Here is a 21,596-nt window from a genome sequence, read left to right as displayed (position 1 = left end):
AGAGGACATAACTTCAATTCCGAGTCTCTCCAAGGGAAGACTCCCTGACAGGGCAGATGGGGACGGGTCAACTAGATTAAGTGACAGCAGAGAAAAGACTAGTAAATGAAACCTCCCCTGCCTCAAAAGCAAAATGATTAAGATCTTATTGGACTGGATGAATCCATGTAAATTTTCAGGATCCCAGATCTGATAATTCAATCAGTCTAAAGAAATGCTTGCAAGGTAAAACTATGGCAGCTATTGCGCAGTGCCTTGTGGAAAGCCTTTTCACTTGAGGAAATGGTGGATATCCTCCATCCATAAAACAAGAGTGTCACAGTCATGATATCTCTGTAGGTGTAGTTGACACAGAAGACTGGGCTAATGGGGCAATTCCCTGAGAGTTTTCCCCGATCAATAGCAAGAGAAGGTTCGCACACCATTCTGCTTGTGGCTACTTGGGTACCACCATCATCATCCTGAGGTTTTGGCTTGACCATACCCTGTTGATTATTCTGAGAATTAGGCAATATGGTGGAAAAGCATAAACGTCTAATTCATACCATGGATGTTGGAAGGCTTATTCCAATGCCACTGCCTGATTGGAACCGGTGAATAACACACCGTTAGCTTATTGTTCAGCATTATTGCAAACAGGTCAATCATTGCTGAACCCCACAAAGTTAAAATTTTCCTTACTAACTGAGGAGGAAAGGACCAATCTGACCCTACAATCTATCCCTAGTGGCCGAGTGTCAGCGACCACCTTCCATTTGCCTGGAATGAATCTTGCTGACACCTCCACTCCATTGTTCAATGCACTTCGTGAGCTTGTATTGCCAACTGGCAAAGGTGCTTAGAAGCAGCACCTTGTTTGTTGATCTATACCACAATGGTAGTGTTGTCACTCATCAACGCTACCGAGTGCCCTACGAGGTACTTTTGAAATGCCTGCAGTGCTAATAGAGCTGCCTTCATTTCCAGCAGGTTGATAACAGTAGTAGTTCTGGGGGGAGGTTTTCCTAATCAGGCACCTTCACATATGTCCAATCTAGCCTCCTGATCCACTGTAACTGGATAGGAACTGTATAGTAAGGAAAATCAGTGTTATGGTTCCAGTGTATTTTGAGGAACCACTGGAGAGGGAGTGAGTGTAATCAACCAAGAGAAGACTTTTCCAGGGGCGACAAATGACCCAACAGTTGTTGCCATCGTCAAGCTGGAAGATGATGATAGAGGAACAGGTGCGGTATACAACAGTCTTGCATTCTGGTCGTCTGAAGGGAACCCCATTCCTGCCATCTTAATTATGCTAATTTTTCTGGGTACATCATTAATTCATCATCTTTTTGGGGGTGAGGCTTTACTTTTCCAACTTACCACGATCTGTGCCAATAGCGAGAAGTCTATCCTGATGTTGAAGGAGTTGTCTCTAAGTTTGAAAGGACTACCACCCAATTATTCAGGTACTTCAGTAACCTGACCACATTGCTATGAGCCCACACCAAGATGAGTGCAAAGACTTTCGTGAATACCTGAGGTGCAGTCGCCAGTCCAGAGCACAACACTGAATTCATAGACCTTGCTGCTGACAGAAAACTGGAGGAACTTTCTAGATGACTCATGAACGAGGATCTGAAAGGACACATCTTTCAGAGCTATCATGATCAAGTCATTCCTTCTGATGGCTTGTCTTACTGTATTTACTATTTCCCTCTTGACTGGCAGCTGTCAGACAAACCCATTCAAAATGGAAAGGTCAATCACTAGTCTCCAGCTCCCAAAAAGACACTTTCACTAGAAAAAGTCTACTGAAGAATCCTAAGGATATGTCCTGGACTACTTGCAGGGTGCCCTTGTCCATGATTATCTTAACTTTTAATGTAAGAATTTGGTTCCCCTGATAATGTGTCCAATAGAACGATGACCCTTCAGAACTTGAGTGAGAGGGGGAGGAGAGCCAGTGAACGGGGTGCAGTACATGCCATGGTACTGTAATCTCTTCCACTGGCATCCCACCACTTGTGGCACTTGGATGTGGAGGTTTGCCCTCCCTAGCAATATCTGGCTCCTCTCCTACCCCTTCCTCTTCTATTCTGGCTTATAACAAGAACAAAAAGAGGGCCGATTTCAAAGTCATAGTCGTCTCCTTAGGGGATGATGCCGTATTCTTGAAGAACACAGCTCAATTTAAGAAAGATTCCTGACTGAACCTTCTCCACTAATCGACTATTACATTCACATCTTCAGTCGGGAAGAGGGCCACACTTTGGGTCATAGGAGCGTTTCTTAATGTTAAAGCCTCTCTTTGGCCAATCTGTTTGTCAGACATACTTAGTGGTTACAGCATCCCTCCATTTAAGGACCCAGTTTGTACATTGGTTAATTAATTGGTGTTGCTAGAAACGTAACCACTTTTGTCCCAGAGAACCCCAAGTTGGTCAACTGTTTCTTCTTCTCAGGGTCTGACATCCCGAGTAGTGGCAAAGCTAGTATACCCAAACAATGATCTAACCAGGATGTTGCCTGAAGGATAGATATGGCTGTAGCCTCCATGTTCGCCAATTGCGCAGCCAAATAGATTGTTGATCGATATGCCAGTCTCGTATAGAAATTTCCAGTGTTAAGGTTGTGAAGCATGCCTCCACCAGCAGAGGAGAGGGGTTGGCCTCTTTGGTTGCATAAAACAACCACTGCTCATGAAGTGGGGAGGCAAAATCTCTTAAGATGTGGCTCGCCTTTAATGAATTCCTGTGGTCCGAGACCCGACGTTCTACGGTCCCAATAGCTTCCCTGGCCAACTCAGACCAAGGTAGCTTCAGAGTAAGAAGTTTGGTAATCTGCGGAGCATCTAGGAGTCTTTCAATTGACGAATTCCTTCTTCTTAGGGGTCTTAATTGATTCCTGCAGTCCATTGACTAGTCTTATCAGGACTAAGACTTTAAAAAATTTGGATTCGAACCCTAGATCTCCAGCTTTGGTTGATGGGGGACCTAAATCCAGTACTAAGGAGGTCCGAGTGTTGATCAAATCTTCTTGTCTGGTTGGAGACATATCGCTATGTTCTGGAAAGCACTTCCGTTTGGCAGAACCTCTTTCCTAACCCCAAAACCAAATCTGGGTGGTACTTGGAGGGTTCCCCTTCCTTCTTGTTATCCTTCTCCATCTTGGGAATCAATTTGACTGCTGTACTATCCTTATATTATTATTATTATTATTATTATTATTACTATCCAAGCTACAACCCTAGTTGGAAAAGCAAGATGCTATAAGCCCAGGGGCTCCAACAGGGAAAAATAGCCCAGTGAGGAAAGGAAATAAGGAAATAAATAAATGAAGAGAACAAATTAACAATAAATCATTCTAAAAACAGTAACAACGTCAAAACAGACATGTCATATATAAACTATTAACAGCATCAAAAACAAATATGTCATAAATAAACTATAAAAAGACTCATGTCCGCCTGGTCAACAAAAAAGCATTTGCTCCAACTTTGAACTTTTGAAGTTCTACTGATTCAACCACCCGATTAGGAAGATCATTCCACAACTTGGTAACAGCTGGAATAAAACTTCTAGAGTACTGCGTAGTATTGAGTCTCGTGATGGAGAAGGCCTGGCTATTAGAATTAACTGCCTGCCTAGTATTACGAACAGGATAGAATTGTCCAGGGAGATCTGAATGTAAAGGATGGTCAGAGTTATGAAAAATCTTATGCAACATGCATAATGAACTAATTGAACGACGGTGCCAGAGATTAATATCTAGATCAGGAATAAGAAATTTAATAGACCGTAAGTTTCTGTCCAACAAATTAAGATGAGAATCAGCAGCTGAAGACCAAACAGGAGAACAATACTCAAAACAAGGTAGAATGAAAGAATTAAAACACTTCTTCAGAATAGATTGATCACCGAAAATCTTGAAAGACTTTCTCAATAAGCCTATTTTTTGTGCAATTGAAGAAGACACAGACCTTATATGTTTCTCAAAAGTAAATTTACTGTCGAGAATCACACCTAAAATTTTGAAAGAGTCATACATATTTAAAGAAACATTATCAATACTGAGATCCGGATGTTGAGGAGCCACCGTCCTTGACCTACTTACAATCATACTTTGAGTTTTGTTAGGATTCAACTTCATACCCCATAATTTGCACCATGCACTAATTCTAGCTAAATCTCTATTAAGGGATTCACCAACCCTAGATCTACATTCAGGGGATGGAATTGATGCAAAGAGAGTAGCATCATCTGCATATGCAACAAGCTTGTTTTCCAGGCCAAACCACATGTCATGTGTATATAGTATGAAAAGTAATGGGCCAAGAACACTACCCTGTGGAACACCGGATATCACATTCCTATAATCACTATGGTGCCCATCAACAACAACTCTTTGAGATCTATTACTTAAAAATTCAATAATAATGCTAAGAAACGACCCACCCACTCCCAACTGTTTCAGTTTGAAAACAAGGGCCTCATGATTAACACGGTCAAAGGCAGCACTAAAATCAAGGCCAATCATACGAACTTCCCGACCACAATCAAGGGATTTCTGTACAGCATTGGAGATTGTAAGAAGGGCATCACATGCTCCAAGGCCTTTACGAAAACCAAATTGCAAACTAGGGAATAGATGATTACCTTCAGCAAACCTATTAAGACGTTTTGCCAGAAGACGTTCAAAAACTTTAGATAATATGGGAGTTATGGAAATTGGGCGGTAATCAGTGGGACTTGAGCTACCACAAACACATTTACATAGAGGAGTAACATTACCAATTCTCCAACTAGTGCTAAAAGCTCCTCTTCTTGCTAACTTCCTGTCCCACTGAAGGGATAGCACAGCTGTCTCTTCAATGGTCTCACAAAGCCTAGGCTCTTGGCTTTACCATAACATGGTTTAACTCTAGTGCCCCAGGGAGACTCCAAAATGCAAGGATCATGCCTATTTTTCATTTGCCTTCTTACCCTTCCTCTCTTTCTCCAGCACTCCCTTTGGGAAATAAGACTGTCGAGGATTCATGATTAGTTGTCGCTCTGGCGTTATCGATCGGCTACACCTCATTGTGCGTGACCTTTCGTCGGTCCATGATATGAGGAAGAGTTCTTGGATCTGCGCCCAAGACGACTCCAGAATCCCTTCGCCTTCTGGTAAATGTGCTTTCTTATGAGCCCAGGTTGGAGGGCTTTCTGGGAATGGAGCTCTATAGGAGTCTACATGCCAGTAGTCCAAAATGCTTCTTATTAATAGAGCACTTATCTTGAAACCGCAATGGTCCAAAGAGAAACAGTTCTCTAGTCTTGGGTAGTGCTATAGCCTCTGTATCATGGTCTTCCACTGTCTTGGGTTAGAGTTCTCTTGCTTGAGGGTACACTCCGGGGCACAATTCTATTTTATTTCTCTTCCTCTTGTTTTGTTAAAGTTTTCATAGTTTATATAGGAGATAATTATTTCAATGTTACTGTTCTTGAAATATTTAATTTTTCCTTGTTTCCTTTCCTCACTAGGCTGTTTTCCCTGTTGGAGCCCCTGAGCTTGTAGCATTCTGCCATTCCAACAGTGTTGTAGCTTAGAAATTAATAATAATAATAAAGCCATCTGTCACACGTACAAAATTGTCTTGCCACTAACTGCAATGGACAGTAAACTTCCTTAGTGGCCTGAGTGTGTGATGGAATAATTTCAGATATTTTGTGTTCCGATATCAATATAAACCTTCATCCCTTAATAGGAGTATGATTTCAATGACGCTAGAAAACTTGGCTATTCAAAATATGATAGTTACCAGCAGGTAGCAGGGAAGCCCCACCCCACTGCTCGCTCACCACATAGCCTATTTGATTTCAACCGCCATGTGTACTCACATAGTCTCAACACCTTAACTGAATTTGGCACAATGAATTTACTTTTTATTTTCAATGGATCTGTGTAGTGTATTAGGGATGGAGGAACTGAAAGTAGACATGCTGACTTGCACAGAAGTTACTGGTCATAGCTGCAGGTCATTTGTGAGGTCATCGGTTGATCCCCATTCCTTGTGTTCATCCTGCAGAGGTCATAATTGCTCACAAGCCTCTCCCAGTGATGAATGTAGGGAGTGCCTGTTCTCCCAGTGGCAGGCATACAGCAGAAGGAAGTAGTCCAAGTGCATCTCCTCTACTTTGGGGTTCTCATATTCTAAGAAGCCAGCCTGACCTCTTCCTCCTACACCTGGTACCCTGCCCTTGGATCCTTCGCCATCAGCCTCCTCTGGTGGCGGTGTGGGGAAGAATAGCGATCTTAATCAAACTTTAGGACAAGCTTGTGATGGGAAGTTTGATCCGTTACCTCTAGAGAAACTAGTGGACTTCCTTCTCAAAGCGAGTCCTTTATAATCTTTCCAGATGTTAACCCTAGGGACGAAACCATGAGGACCCTATAGGCGTTTTTGGCTTTGGAAATTACTACTTCCAAGCAGAGACAGAGGCCAGCTCATGCCAACTCGTGTAAAAGATTAACAATTCTAGTTACATCTGCAGGCACAGCCCTTGTGTGCGAGGACCTAGTTGCCCTGACATGACCATTCTCGGAAACTGTCCGTCCTTTAGGACTTGAGAAGGAGTCCTTCCCCCTGCCCAAAGTTCTAAGGATCATTCATCACTTGAATGAAGGAGACGTAAATTAAGATCTGATGACTAACAGGATCATCTTCTGATAACGAACATGATTGTGATTCAGAGATTAGGTGCAGAAAGCAAGAACCTACTGTCGAGTGCGCCATTATGCCTACTCACACTTCTGGAGATTTCTCCCTTGTGAGCACCTACCAGCACCCAGAAGACAGAAAAGATAAAAGGGGCTGTGGTATACCCAAGTTGAAATAATTGCCATTAACCACCAAATTCTCTCAATATAGAATTAGAGGCCTAAGCCTGTTAACAGGAAAGAAATTGGGGCATTTTTAGTTTTATCATATATATCACTATAAAACCAGGCTTTGAGAGAGAAGCATTATGAACATGAGGGTGTTTCATAGAAATATGTTATTTTCATTAGTAAAATAAATTTTTGAATATACTTACCCGATAATCATGTAGCTGTCAACTCCGTTGCCCGACAGAATTCTACGGAAGGGATACGCCAGCGATCGCTATACAAGAGGGGGGTGTACTCACAAGCGCCACCTGTGGTCAGGTACTCCAGTACTTCTTGTTGACACCACTTCAATTTTTCCTCGGTCCACTGGTTCTATGGGGAGGAAGGGTGGGTCAATTAAATCATGATTATCGGGTAAGTATATTCAAAAATTTATTTTACTAATGAAAATAACATTTTTCAATATTAAACTTACCCGATAATCATGTAGCTGATTCACACCCAGGGAGGTGGGTGAAAACCAGTGTACATGTATATCAAGAAGCTAAGTATCCCGTATTTCATATTATCAGTTATTCAAAATAACAATGAAATTACAAGTACCTGGTAAGGAAGTCGACTTGAGCCATTACTCTGCCTTAAATAAGTTCGTCTTCCTTACTGAGCGCAGCGTTCCTCTTAGGAGGCTGAACAACTCTAAGGTGCTGAAGTATCAAGGGCTGCAACCCATACTAAAGGACCTCATCACAACCTTTAACCTCGGCGCTTCTCAAGAAAGAATTGACCACCCGCCAAATCAACAAGGATGTGGAAGGCTTCTTAGCCGACCGTACAACCCATAAAAAGTATTCAAGAGAAAGGTTAAAAGGTTATGGGATTATGGGAATGTAGTGGCTGAGCCCTCGCCTACTACTGCATTCGTTGCTACGAATGGTCCCAGGGTGTAGCAGTACTCGTAAAGAGACTGGACATCTTTGAGATAGAATGATGCGAACACTGACTTGCTTCTCCAATAGGTTGCATCCATAACACTCTGCAGAGAATGGTTCTGTTTGAAGGCCACTGAAGTAGCCACAGCTCCCACTTCATGTGTCCTTACCTTCAGCAAAGCAAGGTCTTCTTCCTTCAGATGAGAATGTGCTTCCCTAATCAGAAGCCTGAATAGTAAGAAACTGAGTTCTTAGAACTTGGGAAAGAAGGTTTCTTGATAGCACACCATAAGGCTTCTGATTGTCCTCGTAAAGGTTAAGACCTTTTTAGATAGTACCTAAGAGCTCTAACTGGGCAAAGTACTCTCTCCAGTTCATTCCCCACCAAGTTGGACAGGCTTGGGATCTCGAACGACTTAGGCCAAGGACGTGAAGGAAGCTCGTTTAGCAAAAACCGAGCTGCAAGGAACATGTAGCCGTTTCAGATGTGAAAACAATGATCCTGCTGAAGGCGTGGATCTCACTTACTCTTTTAGCTGTTGTCAAGCACACGAGGAAAAAAGTTTTTAATGTGAGGTCCTAAAAAGAGGCTGATTGGAGAGGTTCAAATCTTGATGACATAAGGAACCTTAAGACCACGTCTAGATTCCAGCCTGGAGTGGACAACCGACGTTCCTTTGAGGTCTCAAAAGACCTAGGGAGGTCCTGTAGATCTTTGTTGGTGGAAAGATCCAAGCCTCTGTGGCGGAAAACCGCTGCCAACATACTTCTGTAACCCTTGATCGTAGGAGCTGAAAGGGATCTTACTTTCCTTAGATGTAACAGGAAGTCAGCAATCTGGGTTACAGTGGTACTGGTTGAGGAAACTGCATTGGTCTTGTACCAGCTACGGAAGACTTCCCCTTGAGACTGATAGATTCTGAGAGTGGATGTTCTCCTTGCTCTGGCAAACGCTCTGGCTGCCTCCTTCGAAAAGCCCCTAGCTCTGAGAGTCTTTCGAAAGTCTGAAGGCAGTCAAACGAAGAGCGTGGAGGTTTGGGTGTACCTTCTTTACGTGAGGTTGACGTAGAAGGTTCACTCCTAGAGGAAGAGTCCTGGGAATGTCGACCAGCCATTGCAGTACCTCTATGAACCATTCTCTCGCGGGCCAGAGCGGAGCCAATCCACGTCAGCCGTGTCCCTTTGCGAGAGGAGAACTTCTGAAGTACCCTGTTGACAATCTAAAACGGCGGGAATGCATACAGGTCGAGATGGGACCAATCCAGCAGAAAAGCATCCACGTGAACTGCTGCTGGGTCTGCAATCGGAGAACAATACAACAGGAGTCTCTAGGTTATCGAGGTAGCGAACAGATCTAAGGTTGGCTGACCCCACAGGGCCCAAAGTCTGCTGCAAACACTCTTGTGAAGGGTCCACTCTGTGGGGATGACCTGACCCTTCCGGCTGAGGCGATCTGCCATGACATTCATACCGCCCTGAATGAACCTCGTTACCAGCGTGAGCTTTCGATCTTTTGACCAGATGAGGAGGTCCCTTGCGATCTAGAACAACTTCCACGAAAGAGTCCCTCCCTGCTTGAAGATGTAAGCCAGGGCTGTGGTGTTGTCAGAGTCCACCTCCACCACCTTGTTAAGCTGGAGGGACTTGAAGTTTATCAAGGCCAGAAGAACCGCCAACAACTCCTTGCAATTGATGTGAAGTGTCCTTTGCTCCTGATTCCATGTTCCCGAGCATTCCTGTCCGTCCAAAGTCGCACCCCAGCCCGTGTCTGATGCGTACGAGAGGAGACGGCGGTCGGGTTTCTGAACAGCCAAAAGTAGACTTCCTTGAGAAGAAAGCTGTTCTTACACCACGCGAGAGAAGACCTCCTCTCTTCGGAAACAAGAACTGAGACCGTCTCTAGCGTCATGTCCTTTATCCAGTGAGCAGCTATATGATACTGAAGGGGGGGGAGGTGGAGTCTCCCTAACACGATGAACAGGGCCAGCGATGAAAGTGTCCCTGTTAGACTCATCCACTACCTGACTGAGCATCGGTTCCTTCTCAGCATGCTCTGGATGCATTCTAGGGCTTGGAAGATCCTTGGGGCCGACGGAAAAGCCCGAAAAGCTCGACTCTGAAGATCCATACCCAGGTAGACAATGGTCTGGGATGGGACGAGCTGAGACTCCTCAAAATTGACCAGGAGGCCCAGTTCCTTGGTCAGATCCATAGTCCATCTGAGAATCTCCAGACAGCGACGACTTGTGGAAGCTCTTAAAAGCCAGTCGTCTGACGGAGCCGGACACAAGATCATGGTACTGCTGCACAGTCTGTGAACTGTCAACCATGGGGAAGCGAGGAAGTACAGTGACAACCCGAAGCTGTCTAGACTGTCTGGGTCGTATAGACAACTCCTTATCGGGTTGCTGAGGTTGCCGCACTGCGTCACAACAAGTCACTTCTGCTGGTTGTTGAACGTCTTCCCAGTGACACACTGACTCCGTAAACAAAAAATCCTCTAACAAGGACTAAGCTTGGACTGCATGTCTTGCAACACAGCTCAAGGTCTATGGGAGCAGGTGTGGTAACAGACGGGGTTAGCGACTGAAGTGGAACCATTACCTTCCCTGGAAGCATGTTATGCTTAAATAAAAGTCCATAGGAGGCTACGCAGCAAAAGGCTCCTCTCCAAATGACAGAGTCCTCAAGGGAATATCAGAAGGAGGGAGAAAAGCACTTTCTCATCTACAGGGACCATATCCGAGAAAAGCTAAGTTCTCTCAGTGAGGGTTTCACTGGTGCAAAAGCAGCAGACTAGAAGGCAACGTTATGAAACTGCTTGACAGTCTAGTGAGTTGGCAACAACCAAAGATGTGTGACTGAGAAGCATGCGGTAAGGTATGCAGAGCATGCTGTATGTAGAGCATGCTGTATGCAGAGCATGCTGTATGTAGAGCATGCTGTAAGAGAAGCAGAGCATGTTGCATGGCGTGTAACATTTCTCAGAAATTCCATGACCAGTGCTAGATTGAGTAATATCGCATTACTGTCCATTGAAAGTGCACGTGCCGAGGGAATTGATTTAGACTGTTTTGTTGATGAATTTGATAGCAGGCATGATAATCGTAGAATTAAGCTGCACTAAATATACGATCTATAATCTACTTCACCTCAGGACAGGGAAACTCGCCCTGTTGGCAACACTGCATTACTTCATGCATGCTTGCATGGGGTTTTAATATCAACATAATATTTACATTACATTCATAACTCATGATTCATTTTTGTTTTGAAGATATTTTGCCATATTTGCGATTTGTTAAAAATATATTGCAAGGAATACATATATATTTTTTTTTTTATTTAAGTAATACGAATAACCTCCATTATCATAATGTTTGTGTAGGCATACATGTATATGATTACAAATGCAAGTTATGAAAGTAATGAGGTGTTATTATTGTCATTTGTTATTTCAAAGTTGAATGGGAAGAGGCTCAAGTTGAGGAGAAAGTGGCAGATGCATGCGTTGAGGTGGCTGACTCCTAGCATGAGTTTCTTGTCTCAAGAGTTGCGCTTGCTGTAAGGGTAGCGGATGCGCAGTAGCAGGTTCCTGAGGAACGAGTTGAGGTTCCTGAGGTGTGAGCTGCGAGAGTTGAGGTAGCGGCTGCGCAGAACGCAGTTCTTGTCTCGCGAGTTGAGGTTCCTGAGGTGCTAGCCTAAGGAGTTGAGGCTCTCGCCTTGAGGAGGGTTGAGGTCGCTGCAGCGAGTGCTGAGGTGGCTGCCTCATGGATGGAAGAGGTTGTCGTACCTCAAGAGATTGATGCCTCGCTGGTGGAACCGCAGGCGGAAGCGGAGGAAGTAAGGCATAAGACTCCTGCTCCCATTGCTGAGGTTGCCTTAAGGAAGGCGGAGGTTGCTGCACACCGCTGGTAACTGGCAACTCAGTACGCGGTAAGGTATCCTGAGGAACCTCAACTTCGTACGCCTGGCAGACTGGACTGCGGAGAGGCGGAGCGATCGCAGGAGGAGGTGTAACCTTCTCAGCCTGACACTCACGCATTAAGACCGCAAGCTGTGACTGCATGGACTGCAGCAAAGTCATCTTGGGGTCGACAGACGCTAAGGTCTGCTGAGGCAAAGCCTTAACAGAAGATGAGGTCTGTTGCGGCATCACCTTACCTCTCTTAGGAGGTGTGCAGTCACCTGATGACTGCGGAGAGTCAGAGCTAATCCAATGACTGCAACCAGCTTCTGCAGACGAGTAAAAGACGGGCTCAATCGTCTGCGGGTGGGAGTGACGGTCTCTGTAAGACACGCCCGCAACCACCGAGGATACTTCTGTGCGCCGATCAAGGCCTGCCGAACCCTTTTGCCCTTCGACATTGCTTCTCCCCTGGGCTTGGGAGCTTGCAAGAGGTCCCGGACTGGGAGGACGACTGGCACGCACAGAAGTACCCTCACGCACAACACTGACACACTTTGCGCTAATCACTTATCACTTTTGATTTTCTGTTTGCACTTATTTCACTGAACTCGAAACTTTAAGTGGTTTGTACCTGAAACACGCAATTCTATCCTTCCTTAAAAGTTAGTAATTGCGAAAACAGAATTACAATGTAACAGAAAAATCTAATGAAAGATAAATAATTCAGTGGCTGGAAAGAGACTAAACACTAGATCAAATAAACTACGTTTAAAATCTCTCACCGCATAAAGCTTGAGAACAAGAATAAACTCATAAAACGTTTACCTTCTTCCCCTAAAGAGACTAGGGAGAAGAGCAAAAACGATAACAACGTTACTCGCTTGAACGAAACGTTTATCCAGCTCTCTCTCCCTCCGTCTCTATCTCTCTCTCTCTCTCTCTCTTGACTTAGAACCTGAGAGAAGAGCCCAATCATATATATCGTTAAAACATATTATTGTTAAAGGAAAAAAACTGAAATATTTCCCAAATAAAAAGTTCCTTTATTAGAATTAAAACCATTAAGCTAAGAAAGAATGAACAAAACGCTAAAAACGGTTACTCTTACTGCAACGTGACACCGTGAAAATTCTCTCTCTATCGTAACGATAGAGCGCAAGTTGAACGTTCTGAACGTCAACAACTGCGGAGACAAAACAAAACGTTAGTTCAACTTTGAAAACAGTACGAGACTATCAAAGAAATTCTTTCAAAAACATTAAAATAGCATAATATGTTAACAGGTAAAACCGAAATGACGGGCTCAATGTTAATTAACTTCGGTACCAAGAAAAGACCGCCTACTATTAGGAAAGGTCGAAAATAAACAAATATAAAAATTAATTTTAATAAGTTTATAATAAAAGGAAGTTAACCGAAGAGGCCTATAAAAGGCGGAGAGATAAAAAAATAAATCTATAACTTTTGTTAAGCAAAATTAAGAAAGAGAGTCTATACTCTCTTAGACACCAACACTTCCGTCTAAGGGAAGGGTCGGCCATTTAAAGGTGAAAGAGAGTTCATACTCTCTTCGTCACCATAATTAATCAAATTAATTCCAAAAGCTAGCTAAGCTAATAATAAAACTTCCTGAATAGCGAAAGCTGAAATCTTAGAGCAATACTTCACCAAAAACCGTGAACAAGACTCCAAAATTATAAGCGTATCCATGAACGTCTTGCCGGAAGCACGACAGAGGAAAAATTGAAGTGGTGTCAACAAGAAGTACTGCAGTACCTGGCCACAGGTGGCGCTTGTGAGTACACCCCCCTCTTGTATAGCGATCGCTGGCGTATCCCTTCCGTAGAATTCTGTCGGGCAACGGAGTTGACAGCTACATGATTATCGGGTAAGTTTAATATTGAAAAAAGTACTGTACTGTATTGAACATACCTGTACTTTTCTTTATAACTGACAGGCAACTGAGTCTTCACTATACGAAGTCTTGCTGAGCTAAGTGCTCGTGCTAGCCAACATGGTAAGTCCAATTTAGTTCCTTGTTCGATGTCTTTATTACCACCAGATGGGTCCAAAAAACCTGAAAATATAAATTATAATTTTAAGTTCAAGATATTAACTACAATCATGATAATCTATAGTATTCTAATTTCTCTTGAATTATGGGGAAAGTATTTTCATGAAAAAGTTGCTTAAACAGATATATGTTAATATACAAGAGATTACTGAACAGGTACCTGCATATGTTAGTATTACTCTATTTGTCATTTATAGAAATATTTTCAAAAATTAATTCATAGACACTAGCTCTCTTTCAGTTAATATTTTGAAGGCAATCTATAATGATCACAATATCATAGGCCCAACAAGGGTCAAAATTGAATCCTTAATTGGTCACAGCTACTGTCGGGAAATTCGAACTGATCATTCGAAATCCCCGTCATTTAACTTCACAGACGCTGCGTTAAATTGGGGCAAGGCTGGAAGATCTCGCAGGCGTTTCTATGAATGAGCGCTGTCCAATACGTGACAGTATTGAGGCGTAAATTTCTACCACCTGGCGGGGAAGGAGCAGGTGTCAGAGGAACAAAGTCTTTATTATTTACAATTTACGAAAATTATATTGTATTCATTCATGCAGACAAAATTATCATTGTATATGTTTAGAGCCAAGGTCTCGCTAGTTTGTTAGATTCTGGCAAATTACGGCCTTCAGCCGAAATATTGAGTTTATCCTTTGATCTAACATAAAGCTTTAACTGTTTTTCTATCTTGTATTCTATAAAGAAACTCAATTAAACCCCTTGTTAAGTGAGAGTTCCCGCGCATTTTACAAGGACCCTTTAATTAGTGCGGGAGACAGTAGTTTTCCTTTGAGCTATGCTGAGCGATGCCCCGCATTCCTGCCTAAGCCCCGAACGGCGTAAGTACCGTCTATGAAGTTGTAGTGTGTCTCTCTGCCTCTGGCTCCTATCTACCGCCATGCCAGGTCGCTTCCTTAGTCAGTGTGAGTTATGTACAATTTTTATCTGTCTGTAAATTTGTCATCCCTGGGATTAGGGATTTGATTTATGCCTCTGATGACGTCTGCAGACACCGGTATGTCATTTACCATAGAATCATTACAGTAATGTTGTAATTTCGCCTTGTTTAGTCCAACTGTGGACTTAGAGATTTTCGGAGCACATGTTGCAAACATCCTAAGGGTTACCGTGTTCTAAGGCCATGAGAGCCTGTATTTGGTTAAGTCAATTTCTTGTCAATGTCGAGTAACTGTGTGTGCAGTAAGGTTGAACACCTAACTTTCATTTAAGTACACATTGGCTTAACCACCTGTGATGTCCTTCAGATTGTATTAGCGTGATTTGTTATTGTATTTTTAAATGATTATTTTTGCAATAAACCAACTTTTGCGACCATATTTTATTGAAACCCTCCTGAATTGTTTTAGAAACCGAACCTCTTCAAGGTCTTATCATCGGCCCACTCCATCGGGCCTAGAATCATTACAGTCTTAAATAAGTCGGAGAAAAATTCCCGACAGGTACTATAAGCGGAGAACATTGTATAAAAGCAGAATCATAAAATGGAAGCAAATGAAAAAGTACAATTGGAAAAGCTGACGAGTAGTGTAAATGTTGTACAGGGTGTTTAAAAGTATCTCCACAGGAACCTTTTTGCGTGATAACTGACTTTTGAGTAGTATAACAACGCTACAAAAGTAATGGACCTCAAATGCTCGCTACGGAGAGAATTTTGAACACCCTGTAAACAACTGTACCGGGTGCACAGATGTCACATTCGATACAGTCTGAAATCCAAAGGATAGCTTGACCTTACATCCCTCGGAATGATTAATGACATAGGAGATGCCAAGCAATTCACCTTCTCTCTTTACCATGGCTAGGGACAGAACATGGTCTAAGTGTCAGACACCTGCCCGATGCTCTTGAGTAATCACACGGAGCATGTTTAAGACAGCTGACAACCTTCGTAATATCCCAAGCTGTGTGTCTGAGTTCTCTGAGAGGACAGGACTGCTTCAAGCTCCTCATAAAAATGGACAACTCCTATAATGAAGAAAGGTCCAGGTCTTTGTCTGCAGACTTGGCTCACCGCTGAGCAATAGCTTTTTACTGCAGAAACTGACAAGAGCTTCTCTCAGGTTTCTTAATGTTGCTTTCAGTGACTCACAGATGTATGAACAGGCCATTGTATCCCTTTCTCCTACTGTACATAAAGTGGAAGGATGACAAGAGATAAACACCCTAAAAATTAGTTTCTTCATGTTTGTCTTGAAGAAGCTGTTATTTTTAAATTAATTGCAGAGAGGCTCCTACCAGAGAAGTATCCTGTTTGTGACACCAATTGCACAAGATGGCCCACTTTCCTTCGAAGATGGTTGTAGAGTATTTGAGGAAATATCCAGACATCTGTACAGTGCCATGCAAAAAGCATTTCACTCTGAGGAAATGCTGGATAGTATTCACCTGTAAACTGAAAGGAAGGCCACAGAGTTGTGGAACCTCTGTAGATGAGACTAACGGAGAAGGTTGGGCCATTAGGATAGTTCTACCAGTATCTCAACGGACCATCAGTAAGTTTGGAAACTATTCAGCCTCTAACAACTTGGCAGCAACCAATGTTAACCTAATGTTCTAGGTCATCAACAGTCTGTTGATTAATCGATGTATCAGGCAAAACTAAAGGGTTGAAAAGCATAAGAGTGCAAGTTGTCCCAGGAGTGTCGGAATGCGTCTTCCATCATGGTTGACAGGTCTGGAACTGGGGAACAAAACGCTGGCAACTTCTTGTTTGGCCTAGGGGTAAATACTGTAGGACTATCGTTGGGAACCTCCAAATGGGCAGAGTCTTTCTGCCATGCAGAGAAGTAGGGACTACAATATTCATACTACAGTACCTGGTTATGATGGCTGAGCGAGAATGCTGGGACATTCCTCTTTCCTGGAATGTATTGTGCAGACAGCTCTACTGTGTTGTCACATGCCCAAGTATGTGCCTGCTTCACCAACTCACAGAGGGGTTGGAGCATGGTCCTTAATTGCTTCTAAACGTATGCTACTACAGTAGTGTCCCTTATCAATAATACCAAGTGCCTATCAAACTCTGTTGCAAAGATTGCAAAGCTACATGTGCTACTTGCATTTCCAGCAGGCTGATGTGCAGGCTCCTCTCTTCAACAGACCATAATCCCAGGGTGATCCAATTACTCAGGAGCGCGACCCACCCCTCTTTGGATGCGTCTGTGAATAGCAGCATCTCCAGAGATGAGGAGTCGACTGGAACTCCCTTGGTGATGTTTTTGTCATTTAGCCACCATACCAGAGATCATCCACCACTAGAATTTGAAGGTGTAGTGTTGTTTCAGATACTATATTAGCGACCTCTCTAACAATAAGAGATGTCCCAGAAGACGCTGCCACTACCATGCTAGTAGTTGTTGAACAGGCATGACTAAATGAGTTAACTCTCTCAGTCTATAGATGAAAGGGTCTCATGGTGAAACTCGCTACTGCCAAATCTATCAACATTCCCATGTATTTAATGCATCTCTTGGGCATGAGACTACTTCTGCCAATTTATCATTATTCCCAATTTATGGCAATGGAAAGAAGTTTGTCTAGATCCTTAGAGCAACTGTCATCACGAGGATGAAGGATCAACCAATCTCGAGATATTGAAAATGCTGTTCATGTGGGCCCAAGCTGAGTCCAGGGAGAACACTCATGTGAAAACTTGGAGAAGTACACAGTTTGAAGCACAGGACTTGGAACTAGTAATCAACTTTCTCTAGGATGCTAAGAAATCCCTCAGACAACTACTTCCTCTTCTTCGCAAACTCCACCCACTGCAGGGGAGGCCACTCCCTACACTCTTACCAAGAAGATCACAAAAGGCTATGAAGTCCACCTCTAAATTGGTCAAGAAATACCTGCAATGCCAGCCTTCCTTACCTGAGCAAAGCCACATGTCTGGCTCAGGGGTGGACATTAACCCACGAAGGACGACGGTCGGCGTCGCCAAAGGACGAAGACGGTTTATTGATATTTATAGAAAAAAAAAAAAAAAAAAAAAAAAAAAAAAAAAGAGTAAATATATTTTTCACTCTAATATATAAGTATTTGGTATCATTGAAACCGCAAGAAGATGAGCTTTTTTAATATGGCATTTATTGTTTAATACATTGTTAATTACTTTGGATATAAAAAAAAAATTCTTTAGAAATCAGTCGCGAAAAAATCAAAGTCACTTTGAAGCTGGATTATTACAAAACTTATTATTCCTATTTGTTATAACAGTGCTCATTTTGTAAAGAATGTAATTTTGAAAAAGACCTAAAAAAAAAAACAGAATATTCTATCTAGTAATAGCGTGATAAAAAAAAAATTATATATCAACATATCAAGTGACACTTTTTCACCATTTGGTAATGCGGATTTACAAAAATATTACAGTGTTCATAATTATCTCTTGGATGGCCTATCAGCATTTTGCTGATAAATGATATTAACATTTAGAACTAAATCTAGAATTAATCTTTATTGTTCCTGTGAGTGATGTCTTTTGTGCTAGTAGGGCTTCTGCGCAGCTAGAGGATGAAGCAACAGGTTCAATGTCAAGATCGTCGTCATAAACATCACTAATAGTAATATTATCATCATTATCATGCTCACTATGGCTGTCCAAATCATCAGCACTTGTTTCTGAATCATAAAGGTAATCGATATCTTTTCTCAATATCTTTTATCCCGCCAACCAATAACAAAATCTCGATCGATAAGCCAAACGGTACCTACCCCCATCGTCAACGGCGCATGCTCAGCACACTCCTATAACCTCAAAGTACAGTATAAGATTTCTGGCAACTTTGCTTTGTAAATGATCACTGATTGGATAAAGTAGCCTGTGACGTCAATAGAAGGCGGAGCTAGAGGCATACGTATGAGGGAGCAAAGATGAAAAAAATGCATCCACAATATACACTCGCAAGTTGATGGCAATTAATGCATCCATTATATGGACGGGTCGTCCTTCGAGGGTTAAAGCAAGAAACTAACCAATCTGGAAAGAGACCCAAGACAGTGATGTAGAAGTGTACACTTGAACACAGCTGAAGCCTTGGCCAAAATGAAGGTTGTCCTGCCTGTTGGGTGGATGGGGCTTTCCCGCCATCTGGCTACTAACTATGTTAAAAGTCCAGCAGCCATTTCAGCTTTGCATTATGTGTAGGAACAAATATAGTTCATGTAAGACATGAAATTGAAGTACTGTATCATAATTACATTTAATCTCTATGACATCCCGCATGTGGATGTGCTACGTACACTATTAACACGGGTCACTATCAAGGTATCAAAATTACTTATGATTATATTACATCCTTCAAATGATTTCTCATCAGCTGTAACTCGCTTCACTCGCAAATAAATATCTCCTTGCTCTTCCATTCTGGCAATCAGTACTATAGATGGATGTGCTGCACACACCAACCATGCGAGTTATTACTTTGATGCAATTTATGACTTTCAGATAAGCAACAATAGTTATACAGTATACTAACCAGAGAGCATTGTAAATATAAACGATTACCAAAATAGATAAAATTGCACAATTTCCAAGTACAGTACTGTAGATTGAACTCCCCTGGAATTTATTTTCTTGTAATGGTTGTAACGCAGGAACTGAAGCGGGGGAAAAAAGGGCTGTTGTAAAACAACTTCTAACAACTTATGGTTACTTATGCATTAATAATTGGAAGCTTTTAATTATTTCAAAAAGTCAACTTATGCATTAATAATTGGAACCTTTTAATTATTTCAAAAAGTCAACGTATGTATTAATAATTGGAAGCTTTTAATTATTTCAAAAAGTCAACTTATGATTACATCAAACAAAAAACACTGCCAAAAACGAATGTAGTAACCTACCATCCATCAGTCTCCCAAAAGTAAACAATGGGCTTTAGACAAGAAATGGTGTCCACATAAATACGTAAGTTATCTAAGTATCATATGAACCTATTGAAAGATTTTGAAGTACAGTAATATATCATGGATTAGTTTAAACAACCTAGGCTGACTTTAGATTTATGAATTTGGGTTATATAAAGGTGCTGGATGAGACTTCACCCCCCCCCCCCCAAGTAATTTAGTAAGGAGAACCCCACTTCCTAGGATAAGTTAGGTGGGTGAGATTAGGTTAGACAACATCCCTGTATAATACTTGTTCTATGATTTCCCTTCCTTGAAACACAATTTCTCTAGGTGTTCCCCAATTCTTGCTGTTCACCAAAGTGATTCCGTATCTCTGAAAACATTCAGTTCAGATAAAAATAAAAGACTCGATCAAAAAATAATTATAAAATGCTAATTAATTTTTTACCTTTTTCTATCGAGCGAAAATACGATGAAATGGGCGACCTGTCCGCAAATCTAAACATTAACTTCATTAGGTTTCACCTCATGAACATTGACTATACCCAAATATACAAAAGACATATTAAATGCGGGCTGGAACAGAATAGCCTGAGAGTGGGTAAAACTGGAAGACCCTCGGCTCAACTACGGTACCTTATGTAGCCCCTCTGCACTTTACACTAGAGACAGTGCTGTATTAATAACCCATGGCAGGGTCCATAAGCTTCTACCTTCTTTGGGACCCTAGATATCCCTCAAACATTCCCCAGGCAAATTTCATGCTTTCGTTTAGTATAACTTACTACAATATCCCAATAATAGGGGTATATGTATGATAGCGGCCACCTGTATGTATTATTATGGCTAACTTAGAATACGGCAGTATTAGGGGGGTTGCAGGGGGCGTTAGCTCCCCCGTTTAGTAAGTAGGTAAGGACACTGCTTGTAGGTAAGGTTAGGAGGGAGAGTTTAGGTTAGTTGATGTCCATTTTTAATGAACGCGTGAGGAACTGGCAGCTGATATACAAAGGCTCCCAATAATATCACAAATAAATTAAATGACCCATAGTTTAAATGTTTAACACTAAAAGAAAAAAAAAAGATGCATCGTCAGCTGCTTTTGGTGCTACCTTAGGGATAATACGGCACTGACTACAGAGGCAAGCCATTTGGTCATAAATTAAAAAAAACTCACCTAGTCCATAAACGGGTACTTCAAATTTACATGGCACCCTATCCTGCGTGGACAAAATGTCACTAACGGAGAAATAACTTGGAAAATAACTCGAAGTGAGAGGCATTGTTTTGATTTTGGCCGGGAAACTCTTCTTCAGTGACACAAAATTAGGTCTTTAGTACCTCACGTTGGAAACTTCCGTAGATTTTAGTAACCGTAATGCATAGCAGTTGTCATATTAGCCACTAGATGTCTCTATAGGGCTTTCGAAGTTAAACTATAGATATAACAATTTTCTTATGGTAAAAGACATTATTATTATTATTATTATTATTATTATTATTATTATTATTATTGTTACTTACTAAGCTACAACCCTAGTTGGATTAGCAAGATGTTATAAGCCCAGGGGCCCCAACAGGGAAAATAGCCCAGTGAGGAAAGAAAACAAGGAAAAATAACATATGTTCAGAACAATTTTCAGAAAAATTTCCTGTAAAAACTATGAAAACTTTAACAAAACAAGAGGAAGAGAAATGGGATAGAATAGTGTTCCCGAGTGTACCCTCAAGCAAGAGATCTCTAACCCAAGACAGTGGAAGACCAAGGTACAGGGGCTATGGCACTACCCAAGACTAGAGAACAATGGTTTGATTTTGGAGTGTCCTTCTCCTAGAAGAGTTGCTTACCATAGCTAAAGAGTCTTTTCTACCCTTACCAAGAGGAAAGTAGCCACTGGACAATTACAGTGCAGTAGTTAACCCTTTGGGTGAAGAAGAATTGTTTGGTAATCT

General features: G+C 41.9%; 1 protein-coding gene across 1 annotated transcript in view; it reads right to left on the bottom strand.

Annotated features, from left to right (window-relative positions):
• The window catches only part of LOC137645895 (DNA replication complex GINS protein PSF3-like), a 46,197-nt gene extending 25,220 nt beyond the window's left edge, over nt 1-20,977 (bottom strand). Inside the window, exons 1-2 of the mRNA XM_068378926.1 lie at nt 20,821-20,977; nt 13,624-13,768 (exon numbers count right to left, since the gene is read on the bottom strand). Coding sequence (XP_068235027.1) covers nt 13,624-13,768; nt 20,821-20,926 — 251 coding nt within the window. The 5' untranslated portion in view covers nt 20,927-20,977. The remainder of the gene's footprint in view (nt 1-13,623; nt 13,769-20,820) is intronic.
• Nucleotides 20,978-21,596: the final 619 nt, after the last annotated feature.

This window comes from Palaemon carinicauda, chromosome 8 (genome assembly GCF_036898095.1).
Source record: "Palaemon carinicauda isolate YSFRI2023 chromosome 8, ASM3689809v2, whole genome shotgun sequence".
Lineage (NCBI taxonomy): Eukaryota > Metazoa > Arthropoda > Malacostraca > Decapoda > Palaemonidae > Palaemon > Palaemon carinicauda.
Note: the sequence above shows the minus strand (reverse complement) of the source record. Positions and strands in the feature narration are given on the sequence as shown.